Source organism: Salvelinus namaycush, chromosome 2 (genome assembly GCF_016432855.1).
Source record: "Salvelinus namaycush isolate Seneca chromosome 2, SaNama_1.0, whole genome shotgun sequence".
NCBI classification, from domain to species: Eukaryota; Metazoa; Chordata; class Actinopteri; order Salmoniformes; family Salmonidae; genus Salvelinus; species Salvelinus namaycush.
The window spans coordinates 43,390,244-43,402,485 of NC_052308.1; the positions used below are offsets into that span (position 1 = coordinate 43,390,244).

At 44.4% G+C, this 12,242-nt stretch overlaps 1 protein-coding gene across 1 annotated transcript in view; it reads right to left on the reverse strand.

Moving 5' to 3' along the window:
• Positions 1-2,589: 2,589 nt before the first annotated feature.
• Positions 2,590-12,242, reverse strand: part of LOC120021818 (voltage-dependent calcium channel subunit alpha-2/delta-3-like) — a 50,788-nt gene continuing 41,135 nt past the window's right edge. The window contains exons 21-38 of the mRNA XM_038965671.1: positions 12,167-12,234; positions 11,948-11,993; positions 11,475-11,572; positions 11,196-11,289; positions 10,804-10,899; positions 10,553-10,671; positions 6,763-6,840; positions 6,485-6,546; positions 6,337-6,381; positions 6,089-6,151; positions 5,847-5,917; positions 5,600-5,675; positions 5,002-5,042; positions 4,831-4,886; positions 4,588-4,705; positions 3,293-3,405; positions 2,856-2,938; positions 2,590-2,682 (exon numbers count right to left, since the gene is read on the reverse strand). Of these exons, the coding sequence (XP_038821599.1) occupies positions 2,590-2,682; positions 2,856-2,938; positions 3,293-3,405; positions 4,588-4,705; positions 4,831-4,886; positions 5,002-5,042; positions 5,600-5,675; positions 5,847-5,917; positions 6,089-6,151; positions 6,337-6,381; positions 6,485-6,546; positions 6,763-6,840; positions 10,553-10,671; positions 10,804-10,899; positions 11,196-11,289; positions 11,475-11,572; positions 11,948-11,993; positions 12,167-12,234 (1,420 nt within the window). The remainder of the gene's footprint in view (positions 2,683-2,855; positions 2,939-3,292; positions 3,406-4,587; positions 4,706-4,830; positions 4,887-5,001; positions 5,043-5,599; positions 5,676-5,846; positions 5,918-6,088; positions 6,152-6,336; positions 6,382-6,484; positions 6,547-6,762; positions 6,841-10,552; positions 10,672-10,803; positions 10,900-11,195; positions 11,290-11,474; positions 11,573-11,947; positions 11,994-12,166; positions 12,235-12,242) is intronic.

The following is a 12,242-nucleotide window of genomic DNA, read 5'->3' on the forward strand; positions in this document are numbered from 1 at the left end:
TCGGGTTGGACCCCAAAGACAGATCAAAAACTGTGTTTTCTACCAGACGGGGCTTGTTTGAATTCAACGTTTTACGTTTTGGTTTATGCAACGCACCAAGTACCTTCTAGAGGTTGATGGATGTAGTCCTAGCAGATTCACAGTAGACCACCCATTTAGTTGATTTGGATGACATTATTGTGTCCGGTCGTACCGTTCAAGGACATCTCTTCCACAAATCTCGAACCTCTGCTTATCATCCCCAGTCAGATGGGTTGATCGCGCGCATCTAGCACACGAGAGAGGTCATCTGACCTTCAGCATCCACGAGAGGGGTCTTCCGGTCTTGTTCAGCAATGGGAGGCGCCAGCAGCGTCTCCTTCAATGGGAGGGAGGTCAACGGGAGCCCAACTTTCTCGGGGAGCACAAGCAGTGCGAGACCAGAAGCAACTAGCGTGGTCCAAAGAGACCACATGGCTTCGGAGTGACTCAGGGACGGTCTTTTCCATCCAGGATGGGGGACAGTGTGTTGAACTGGGATGTTCTTCTACCGTATGTCATGATGGTCTATCGTAGTAGTGTTCATGCATGTACCGGGTTCAACCCATACAAAGTGCCGTTTGGTTAAGAAATTGTTCTTCTAGTCGATGTGATGCTTGACATAAATCACAGGGGAAAAATTACATCTGTCAGTGAATATGTATTGTGGCTGGATGACACTTTGTCTACATTAGTGTGGTCAGTGAAAAGACACCAAGCTAGTGCCTCCGGTTAGCAGAAAGCTAACTTTGATTTTCGGGCCAATTTTCTATATTAATCTGTGGGTGAATTGGTTTGGGTTCGAAATAAGGCTAAGAAGCGGGGGTTATGTCCTAAGTTACAGAGGTGCTACAAACACCCTTTCCAAGTGCTAGAGCAGGTTTTAGAGGTCCTGTGCCGCATAGAACTGGTGGAGAGAGGTCCTGAAACTGTGGTGCATTTCAAACAACTCAAACCCTTTGTTCCTTGTTTATTTGCAGAGACTCCGGTACGACCCGGCTGGGTGCGAGAGAGAGAGAGATTTCCTGCCCAACCTCGCAGGCCTTCCCGCCGACTGGAGGTCAACCCATGACCCAGTTGGGTTATCACCGGCCGGGGTTCCAGTCTGCTGTGGATTTTCCCGGAGAGAGGCTGTTCTGCATCCAGGGCTGTTGTTGCCAGCTGCATATAGCACACGAGAGTGGTCATCTGACCTCCAGCTTCTACGAGAGGGTACTTCCGGCATTCTTCAGCAACGGGAAGCAGCATCTCTTTCAGTGGGAGGAAGGTCAACGGGAGCCCAACAGTCTCGGGGAGCATGACCAGTGCAAGTCTGGCAGCCACCAGCGTAGTCCAAAGTTACCACATGGCTTTGAAACAACTCAGGGACGGTATTTTCCACCTAGGATGGGGATAGTGTGGTGAAGCTGGACAGCCTGTAAGGGAAGATATTACTAAATCATGAACTAATTGCTCACATCTGTGCCTACTTACAAGACTCCGACCAGAATTCTGAGAAACTGATATAAGGCAGAGCCGAGATTGCAGGCAGATCTTGGCAGAGGAGCTGTGCTTTGATGAACGCTGGGCTTATAGCCTTTGCAAGTATCTGCATTGCACTCACCTTAACAGAGGGAGGTTTTGGCCAGTTCTCCTTAACTGCTCAGACAAGTAAAACATCTGTCTTACTTGTCTGAAGGACAAGTGGCAGAAAAAGTTAATGTCAAGCCCTGCAGATAATTCCACCATGGGCAACTGGCTACAAGAACTGAGCCGATGGACAAGGGGCAATGAAATGTGGTATGTAAACCTTATGTATGTCCTTAGAAGCTGTGTGAATATAAAGTCACTGCAACCTTAGATGGCTGCACCAGACCAAGTGGTGGCACTATAGATCTCATCGTCACCAGTGCCACCATATGATACCAGAGCAATAACTATTGATCAAGTGGACTTTGTCTCATGCAAATAAATTATGTCAAATATTGTGATTTGTATATCTGTATAATCATATATCGTTGCCTGTGTTATGTTGTCTGAACGTAGGGAAAAGTGCATCTTTTATTCTGTAAAATCCTGTCCTGCCGCTTGCACAGTCAGCGTATTAAAGCTGTGAGAGTGTATTGAAGTATTTTGGAACGCTAATGTGGAGTGAACCAACTGAGATTTAAATCAACATGTTAATGCTTTCACTGACTGCACATAAAGGAAGTTGGTTCCTACATCACAGAGTGCTGGCTTTGTTATCCAACTGATCTTGTGTCCTTTCTGTCATCCTGTGAAACCCGTTCATTGCTGCTCCCAGGTGTATTTTTTCTGTCTAATGTCCATATCGTTTCCCCCTTGGAATATTGTTCTGTTTCTCTTGAACAATGTCGTCTAATTTGTTATTTCTCTGCTGGTCAGGGAGATGCTTTACAATTGGTCCGTCTCTCTGTTGGTAATACGCAACTCAGTTAGTTATGAGCAAGTTCTTCTTGTTGGCGAGGCTCCCTGTGCGTTGTCAGCATTTGATGGTGCGCCAGTCTATCAATCTCTCCAGTGTTAGGTCCAGTGTTGGGTCCAGGACGGTGGGCCTCGAGGGCGGTGTGGTCACCTGCTAATGAGAGTGGCCAGTAGGGGGAGCAGTGCTGCTGTAAGGGGGGCAGAGAGGCCTGCTGCTCGTCCACACTCCATGGCATTCTCCTGCATCAGACACAGGGGGCATCACAGGAGTTTCAGACCATAGAAATTAATTAATACATACACTATATATCTATATGGTTCAGACAATATACAGATGGTCACATGTTCATGTACTTTCTGTGTAATCACAGAATTGTGACGCAGACGCACACACATATCTACATACTGCGTACCTCGGGGTGAAAAGGATGACACGATTCTGGCCGCTTTCTGTCTTTCTGAAACTTCAGCCTATCACATTTCAGAGACTCATTGTGTGCAGAGGGGTTAAGGATAGAAATACTGATGAACCACACCTCAGACACATTTAACTGATACTGTGGTGACCGTTTCTGCAACATCATTCTAGCGTGATGAGAAAACCAAACTGTAATGCACGCTTCATAAATAGCTACATGTATGAGATATGTATTAATACCTCTGACAATGAAGAAGCTATTCACATTCACAGAAAACTAAAGTCTAAGTTCAGAGTTCACTTACAGTTAACTTAACAAAACTTAACAAAACCCATCTACTTACAAAACATTTATACTAAAAAACATTCAAAAGCTTTGTACTAACAATACACTAAAAAACCTCAGACTTATTGAGGGTTAGTAAAGGATATACATAATCTCGATGGGATCCATGGAAACCAGGGGGGCAGAGCTGCAGTCACACTTGTTGTCCACGACAACCATGAAGAGATTACTGCTGGGAATCTGCTGAATTACAAAAGATCTGAGGAGGGAGAGAGAGAGAGAAAGAGAGAATGAGAAAGCGAGTTGAGTTGATTCAGTTGATGCTTTTAACATAAGGCTAGGTCCCTATTTTCTCCACTTCCTGTCTGACTGACGTGCCCAAAGTAAACTGCCTGTTGTTCAGGCCCTGAAGCCAGAATATGCATATAATTGTACCATTGGATAGAAAACACTTTGAAGTTTGTAGAAATGTTAAAATAATGTAGGAGACGATAACACAATAGACATGGTCAGAGAAAATCCAAAGAAAAACCAACCGGAAATGTTTTTTTTGGGGAGAGCACATGCTCTTTACAATGGAACGTATAGAGAAATAATTAAATCTAGCTCCCAGTATGCAATTCCTATGGCTTCCACTGGGTGTCAGTAGTCTTTGTTCAAGGTTTCAGGCTTGTTTCTTCCAAAACGAGTAAGAAAAATTAGTTTTACTACAGGGACACAGACTTGGAAATTTGTGTATGTGCGCGATGACGAGGACACGCACCTGCTAATATCGTTTTCCTATTGAACATAATTCTTTCCGTATGAAATATTATAGTTTAATTACATTTTACGGTATCTGAGGATTAAATAGAAACATATTTTGACTTGTTGAAACAAAGTTTAGGGGTAGATTTTCAGATTCCTATCTTGGCATGTTGAACGAGTGGATTACTCAAATCGATGGCGCCAACAAAATACTTTTTGGGATATAAAGAAGGATTTTAATCTAACAAAACGACACATGTTATAGCTGGGACCTTTTGGATGACAAATCAGAGGAAGATTTTCAAAAAGTACGTGAATATTTAATCGCTATTTGTGAAACCTGTGCCGGTGGAGAAATATTTTGATGTAGGGCGCCGTCCTCAAACAATCATATGGCATGCTTCGCTGAAAAGCCTACTGTAAATCAAACACTGCAGTTAGATTAACAAGTATTTAAGCTTTCAACCGATATAAGACGCTTGTATGTACCTAAATGTTTAATATCCATAATTTTTATGATTATTTACTTGAATTGCGAGTCCTCCAGTTTCACCGGAAGTTGTCCCGCTAGCGGGATGCCTTTCCCAGAACTAACGCATGAAATTACCCTGTATTGTGTATACACCATCAACACAAAGGTTAAGTGAGTTTATCGGTGCCTAATACACAGGTAAGGTAACTGTGTTACAAGTACCTGACACACCCCTCACAGTCGATGTTTCCCGTGGTCTCTTTGATGGTACGCTCAGAAACGAAGGCAGGGTACTCCGTGTCACATGGCACCATCATGGTCTTTCCCCTCGACCTTTGGGCTGGAAATGGGACATGTAAATCTTAACATGATAAAAACACGAAAGACTCACACACACACACACACACGTGTGCAAACACCCACGCACACACACACACCTCAAGGTGTATTCTTACACACACTGACCTTTGACTGAGAGATCAACATGCCACCAGCTGTAAAGGTTGAACTCCAGCAGGAAACTGATGAGGAAAACAAACATACATTGATATAATAATACAATAATATGTACTGTGGTTGATAATCAATGCATCTCATTATTTTATCGTATCAAGGTGATTATTTTATTGTTCTCACATGACAAGTTTGGTCAGGAGCCATTTCACGATGGAGAAGGGCTGGGAGAGAAGACATTAAATAATTAGCATTGACTGGATGTATGTAAGTCTGATGAGTAGTTTAGGGACAGTATGTACATGTAACAATATTTAGGGACAGTACTTACATGTGATAATATTTAGGGGCAGTACTTACATGTGATAATATTTAGGGGCAGTACTTACATGTGATAATATTTAGGGACGGTACTACAAGTGACAATATTTAGGGACAGTACTTACATGTGATAATATTTAGGGACAGTACTTACATGTGACAATATTTAGGGACAGTACTTACATGTGATAATATTTAGGGGCAGTACTTACATGTGATAATATTTAGGGAGAGTACTTACATGTGACAATATTTAGGGACAGTACTTACACGTGACAATATTTAGGGGCAGTACTTACATGTGATAATATTTAGGGGCAGTACTTACATGTGATAATATTTAGGAGCAGTACTTACATGTGATAATACTTAGGGACAGTACTTACATGTGACAATATTTAGGAGCAGTACTTACATGTGACAATACTTACATGTGATAATATTTAGGGGCAGTACTTACATGTGATAGAGAGCGTGCGCTGTCACTGCTGCCAGCATACTCTCTACAGAGAGCCTGGTAGTCATACAGAGTGATCCTAGAGAGAAGAGAAAATAGACCATTCATTGTGTGTGTGTGTGTGTGTGTGTGTGTGTGTGTGTGTGTGTGTGTGTGTGTGTGTGTGTGTGTGTGTGTGTGTGTGTGTGTGTGTGTGTGTGTGTGTGTGTGTGTGTGTTCAGGGTATGACTAACATGATTTCTCCTCTAACCTTTTGAAGGAGCCCATGAGAAGCAGCTTGTTCATAACAGCACTCTCCACCTCTCCAAAGAACAGCCCCGTCTGAGGAAGAAGATGTTTATTTAAATGTAAATACTAGGAACCAGGGGAGCTACAGGACACACACACACACACACACACACACACACACACACACACACACACACACACACACACACACACACACACACACACACACACACACACACACGTCTAGTATATTATTAATGGTACCTGAGAGTTGTCCTCTGTGACCAGAATAAATCCGTTGTTGTCTATAAGGTAACACTTGATGTCCTGTTCGAAAAAAAGAAAGGAACGTTAATTCAGATCTTCAAAGCATGACATCATTTAATAATTCAACACTGAGAGGAAACAAAGAAAGTTCACAGACAGGAAGTAGAAAAGCTGAGACACGGACCACAGGCTAAGAAACAGGAAGTAGCATGAGCCAGTGACAGACAGCTACTGTCTGGTCTTACCTCATTATCACAGCTAATGGAGCACTTCCCATCCAGAGCAGCACACTGGATCGAATCAATAAGATGAATAAATTATTAGAATAATCCATAAAGCATGTCTCACAGCACTGGATATTGTGTGTGTGTGTGTGTGTGTGTGTGTGTCTACCTGTCTACTAGCGGTCCAGAACTTCCTCTGAAAGAAATCCAGCTTCATCTGAATCCCAACGGCTATAGTGGGTTTTTAGCAAAAATACAAACAGAACACAGTCAGCACACTGTACATCTAGAAGAGGATTTAAAAATGTATTAAAGAGTTTCTTCACGTCTTCAAAGGAGGCTTAATATCGTTTAAAACATTACATTTACAAGCCTATAACAGCTACAGTAGCTCTCTATGTCAGGGAGAAGTTAAGGGAGAAGTTAGGGGCTTTTCAGGGAGCTTACAAGCAACAATAGGCGACTTCCTGTCATCCAGCAGTTGTATGGCAGTGCTGGCCAAAACCACGCTCTTATTCTCATTTCCTGGAGTAAAACAGAAACACAGAGAAGCACCGATATTAGCCTCAATCAACAAATGTTGTGTAAATGGAAAATAACAAATCCTACTATTTCAATAGATCTTATAAAATACACTATATATTCCATTCCACCCTCAGCACCTCAGCATAATTAATCACAGCTGGAAAACCAAGTCACAGAAACAAAAGGGAATACTCCTTTTCAAGCCAAAAGATGGTGCCATATACCCACAGCTTTCAGCAGGCAATAGCAACCCACAGCACTACACTCAGTGATGGAATCCCATCAGTAGCCTACAACCAGGGTGTTTGAAGTGATTCTGACACAGAGAGAGGGATGTGTTCTTATGAAAATAAACAGTTCTGGTACAGAGCACTACAGAACCTCTGGGGACAGGGATTGTTGGAGGAGGTTATAGTATTAAACAGGGGAGGTGATAGTAAAGGAGGGATATTTTACAACAGACTAAGGGATGAGAGCAGTTAGAGGAAGGTAGAGGCTGGTAGACAACAGGGAACAACAGTGTGATCCTGATCCTCTCTTTCCCTCAGTGGGAAGAAAGTGGGGCACATTAATTACAGACAGCAGTGAGAGAGACGAGCTGTACAACACAACCCAGCTTCTCTAATATACAGTAGCTCACTCTCCCTAACTTGTGATTGAGTGTCATCTGCAGCCTATTTTCCACCCCCACACCCCACTCAATAGATCTATTTAGTTAACCCTGTGTACTGTATCTCTGTGGGTTACCATGGCGATTCAATGTGTCTCTGATAGGTTTTACCATGACGATTCTGTGAATCTGTGTCTCTGATATAGGGTGTAGATAGCCTCTTCGCTCAGTTTGACTTGTACACATTAATCTAGTCTCCTGTCACTGCAGGCGACATCCCGTACCCCGAAAACATACACTGCTCAAAAAAATAAAGGGAACACTTAAACAACACAATGTAACTCCAAGTCAATCACACTTCTGTGAAATCAAACTGTCCACTTAGGAAGCAACACTGATTGACAATAAATTTCACATGCTGTTGTGCAAATGGAATAGACAAAAGGTGGAAATTATAGGCAATTAGCAAGACACCCCCAAAAACGGAATGGTTCTGCAGGTGGTGACCACAGACCACTTCTCAGTTCCTATGCTTCCTGGCTGATGTTTTGGTCACTTTTGAATGCTGGCAGTGCTTTCACTCTAGTGGTAGCATGAGACGGAGTCTACAACCCACACAAGTGGCTCAGGTAGTGCAGTTCATCCAAGATGGCACATCAATGCGAGCTGTGGCAAAAAGGTTTGCTGTGTCTGTCAGCGTAGTGTCCAGAGCATGGAGGCGCTACCAGGAGACAGGCCAGTACATCAGGAGACGTGAAGGAGGCCGTAGGAGGGCAACAACCCAGCAGCAGGACCGCTACCTCCGCCTTAGTGCAAGGAGGTGCACTGCCAGAGCCCTGCAAAATGACCTCCAGCAGGCCACAAATGTGCATGTGTCTGCTCAAACGGTCAGAAACAGACTCCATGAGGGTGGTATGAGGGCCCGACGTCCACAGGTGGGGGTTGTGCTTACAGCCCAACACCGTGCAGGACGTTTGGCATTTGCCAGAGAACACCAAGATTGGCAAATTCGCCACTGGCGCCCTGTGCTCTTCACAGATGAAAGCAGGTTCACACTGAGCACATGAGCACATGTGACAGACGTGACAGAGTCTGGAGACGCCGTGGAGAACGTTCTGCTGCCTGCAACATCCTCCAGTATGACCGGTTTGGCGGTGGGTCAGTCATGGTGTGGGGTGGCATTTCTTTGTGGGGCCGCACAGCCCTCCATGTGCTCGCCAGAGGTAGCCTGACTGCCATTAGGTACCGAGATGAGATCCTCAGACCCCTTGTGAGACCATATGCTGACACATGCACATTTGTGGCCTGCTGGAGGTCATTTTGCAGGGCTCTGGCAGTGCACCTCCTTGCACTAAGGCGGAGGTAGCGGTCCTGCTGCTGGGTTGTTGCCCTCCTACGGCCTCCTTCACGTCTCCTGATGTACTGGCCTGTCTCCTGGTAGCGCCTCCATGCTCTGGACACTACGCTGACAGACACAGCAAACCTTTTTGCCACAGCTCGCATTGATGTGCCATCTTGGATGAACTGCACTACCTGAGCCACTTGTGTGGGTTGTAGACTCCGTCTCATGCTACCACTAGAGTGAAAGCACTGCCAGCATTCAAAAGTGACCAAAACATCAGCCAGGAAGCATAGGAACTGAGAAGTGGTCTGTGGTCACCACCTGCAGAACCATTCCGTTTTTGGGGGTGTCTTGCTAATTGCCTATAATTTCCACCTTTTGTCTATTCCATTTGCACAACAGCATGTGAAATTTATTGTCAATCAGTGTTGCTTCCTAAGTGGACAGTTTGATTTCACAGAAGTGTGATTGACTTGGAGTTACATTGTGTTGTTTAAGTGTTCCCTTTATTTTTTTGAGCAGTGTATTTATCAGCCCCTCTGATTTACCTATTTCTGTGAAACTTTTCTCGTCACAACGCAAATCTATAATACGGAATGCCTTACCGATTAGTACGGGCTATAAAATGTGTGAACTATGGTAAAAATAAACATTTAAATCCACATTTTCCAAAAGTCACTCCCTAGTCCCCATACTCCGTAGTAGTTGCCATGCAAGATTACCGCGTGATCTCAGCTGGCAACGAACCTTTGGCTTTAGGGTGTGTGAGGGATCAGCTGGGTCAAGTGGTCCGACTGCGCCCTCTGCTGGAGGTGGGCCGCAGTACAGCCACTACTGATGAGCTCACCTGAGGCCAAATGACTGATTATTGTTTGTGCTCTCTTAAGGACCTGACTGAAGGGGCAGAGGGGGGAGAGTGATTATGAGCTGGAGACTATGATGAATTCCAGGACAGTAGGATTCCATGTTATAGGTTTGGCACCAACTGTTATATTTTTATTTGATAGCCATTACCCTGGCCTTTGTTTGTTCGTTCCCGGGGAGAGTTGAAAGAACACCGATTACAGTTTCCTTCTTTTGTTGAAGTCACATCTCTGCGTCTCATTTCGTGCTGTCCCGCCTATGATTTTGTCAGTGAATAGGTATGGCTTTTCACAGGCGATATGGTGTGAATTTGGTAAACTCTGGAAAAGTTGGATTGAAATGTTTTTTTTCACAGAGTGTATAGTCCGTTAAAACTGGTAAGGCATTCCGGGTTATAGATTTGCCTTCGGTGACAGGAAAAGTTGATCGGAAATAGATTAACCAGGAGGCTGGTAAATATGTTTTCGGGGTTCAGGATGTCGCCTTCAGCGACGGGAGAACAGATTAATGTGTGCAGGTCTCCCAGAGCGAAGAGGCTAACTACACCCTATATCAGAGACACAGATACACTGAATCTTCATGGTAAAACCTATCAGAGACACACTGAATCGCCATGGTAACCCACAGAGATACAGTACACAGGGTTAACTAAAGAGATCTACTGAGTGGGGTGTGGGGAAATAGGCTACAGATGACACTCAATTACAAATAAGGGAGAGTGAGCTACTGTATATTAGAGAAACTGTATATTGAAGTCAAATGAAGTTGTATTTCAAAGACAACATAATTCAAATACAGTGCAAGTAAATGGTGTAACATCTTGTGTTAGGTGCGGGTGTGTTTCGGGGGGATTCTGGACATAGAGTAAGGTACATTTTGTGTAAGTGTCTCCATACCTCCAAAGGGGATCGAGTAGACGAAGGTGCCGGGAACCTGCTCTGCTGCTCTCTTGTACCACAGAGGGAAGTGGTCAGCGTTGAACACCCCCTCCTTATCCTCCGCCGTCAGGAAGTCTCTGATGAGACACAGGAAGACATGAAGGAGTCAGAGGAGAATCTACAAGTCACTGGTGAAAGTACAAGTCACTGGTACATTGCTTTGTCTCAGTTGTTGCACTGATTGGCCAGATGCTCAGTATCGTACTCACTGATTGGATAGGTGCTCTGGGACAACAAACAGGCTGGTTCTAGAGAGGCCAGTGCGTGTGCCTAGGTAAGCAATCTCCACTCCTTTGTCTGAGTTCCTGTTGGGGTGATGCGAACAAACAAACAAACAAACAATGAAAACAAAAAGTAAAACATTCAGCACATTAATCACGATACCACAGAGTAGCGAGGATTGTGGGAAGAGGCGGGGACCACACGGGTGATCAAAGCAGAGAGACCTTGTGACACGCTGATGACGTTGATGTTTAGAACTGTTTGTAACGACCACCAACCCCGCAAAGTAAGAGATGTGAGAGAGCAACAGAGAGAGGCGTGTTGCATAAAGGAGTTGGAGGAGTTAGTTCATGTTCAGGAGTTAGTAGGCTAGACTCACTCGGACTTGTTGAGGGCCAGGCCGGTCCAGTAGGCCTCCAGTGGGGCTGTGACCACAGCATCAAACAACACCTCCTGGATCAGCTCTCTGTCACCTACGGCAGAGAGGGAGTGGTTCAGTCCTGGAAACACACTACCAAGTCCTCTACAGACAGGACATAGGATATAGGGTTAAGGCTAGGGTTGAAGCTATGGTTACGGTTACGGCTAGGCTATATGATTTCCAAGGATATATAATGAAACCCCAGTAGCCTATAGACCCCAGTGTGGTGTAACTTACATTTGATGTGTGGCTTGCGTCCGGTCAGGTAGAGTTTAATGGCCTGGATCTGGGAGAGGGAGCGGTGCTCATGGTGCTCATCTGTGTTGCAATACGTCCTGTCAAATGAATGGGTAGAAACACACCCAAAACACTTGATGAGGAGCTGACCAACAGAAACTAAATTACAGAAAGACAAATATAGAAAGTGGCACACTATTTCAGGCAAATAACCCATGTTGCTGCATTTCTGCTGAACAGAACAGAACAGAACAGACAGACATGCTGTTATATCACACGGCTCAACATAACATACCTACTAAGACATACAGGGTGCGTTCATATGAATTCCCTCTATCTACTCAGATTTCAGAGCACTCTTGACTGAGAGTGAATTTACGAACACACCCACAGAAAGCAATAACCTATATAATGCTTGACTGACCAATCCCAAGCTCATAACCCCCTACATTACCCATAACCCCCTGCATTACCATTCATCTGCCAGCGCAACATCTGGCTGTTCCAGGTCAAGGAGCCCTGCAAAACACATGAACATCAGATAAGTGACGCTTCAACAGGGCCAGGCTGAGTGCACTGATATATGACCTTAAGAACAGGCAGACCACAGGTACAGAATATCCATAAACATCTCTGAAACTGATGAAGCTCTCATAGTTAGTTGAATGAGTGAGTGAGGGAGTGACTCTTACCTGCTTCCACTGAGACGTTTCCTCTGAAGAAGAATTTTCCATGGCCTCTAGACAAAGCCACTCCGACACTAAACAC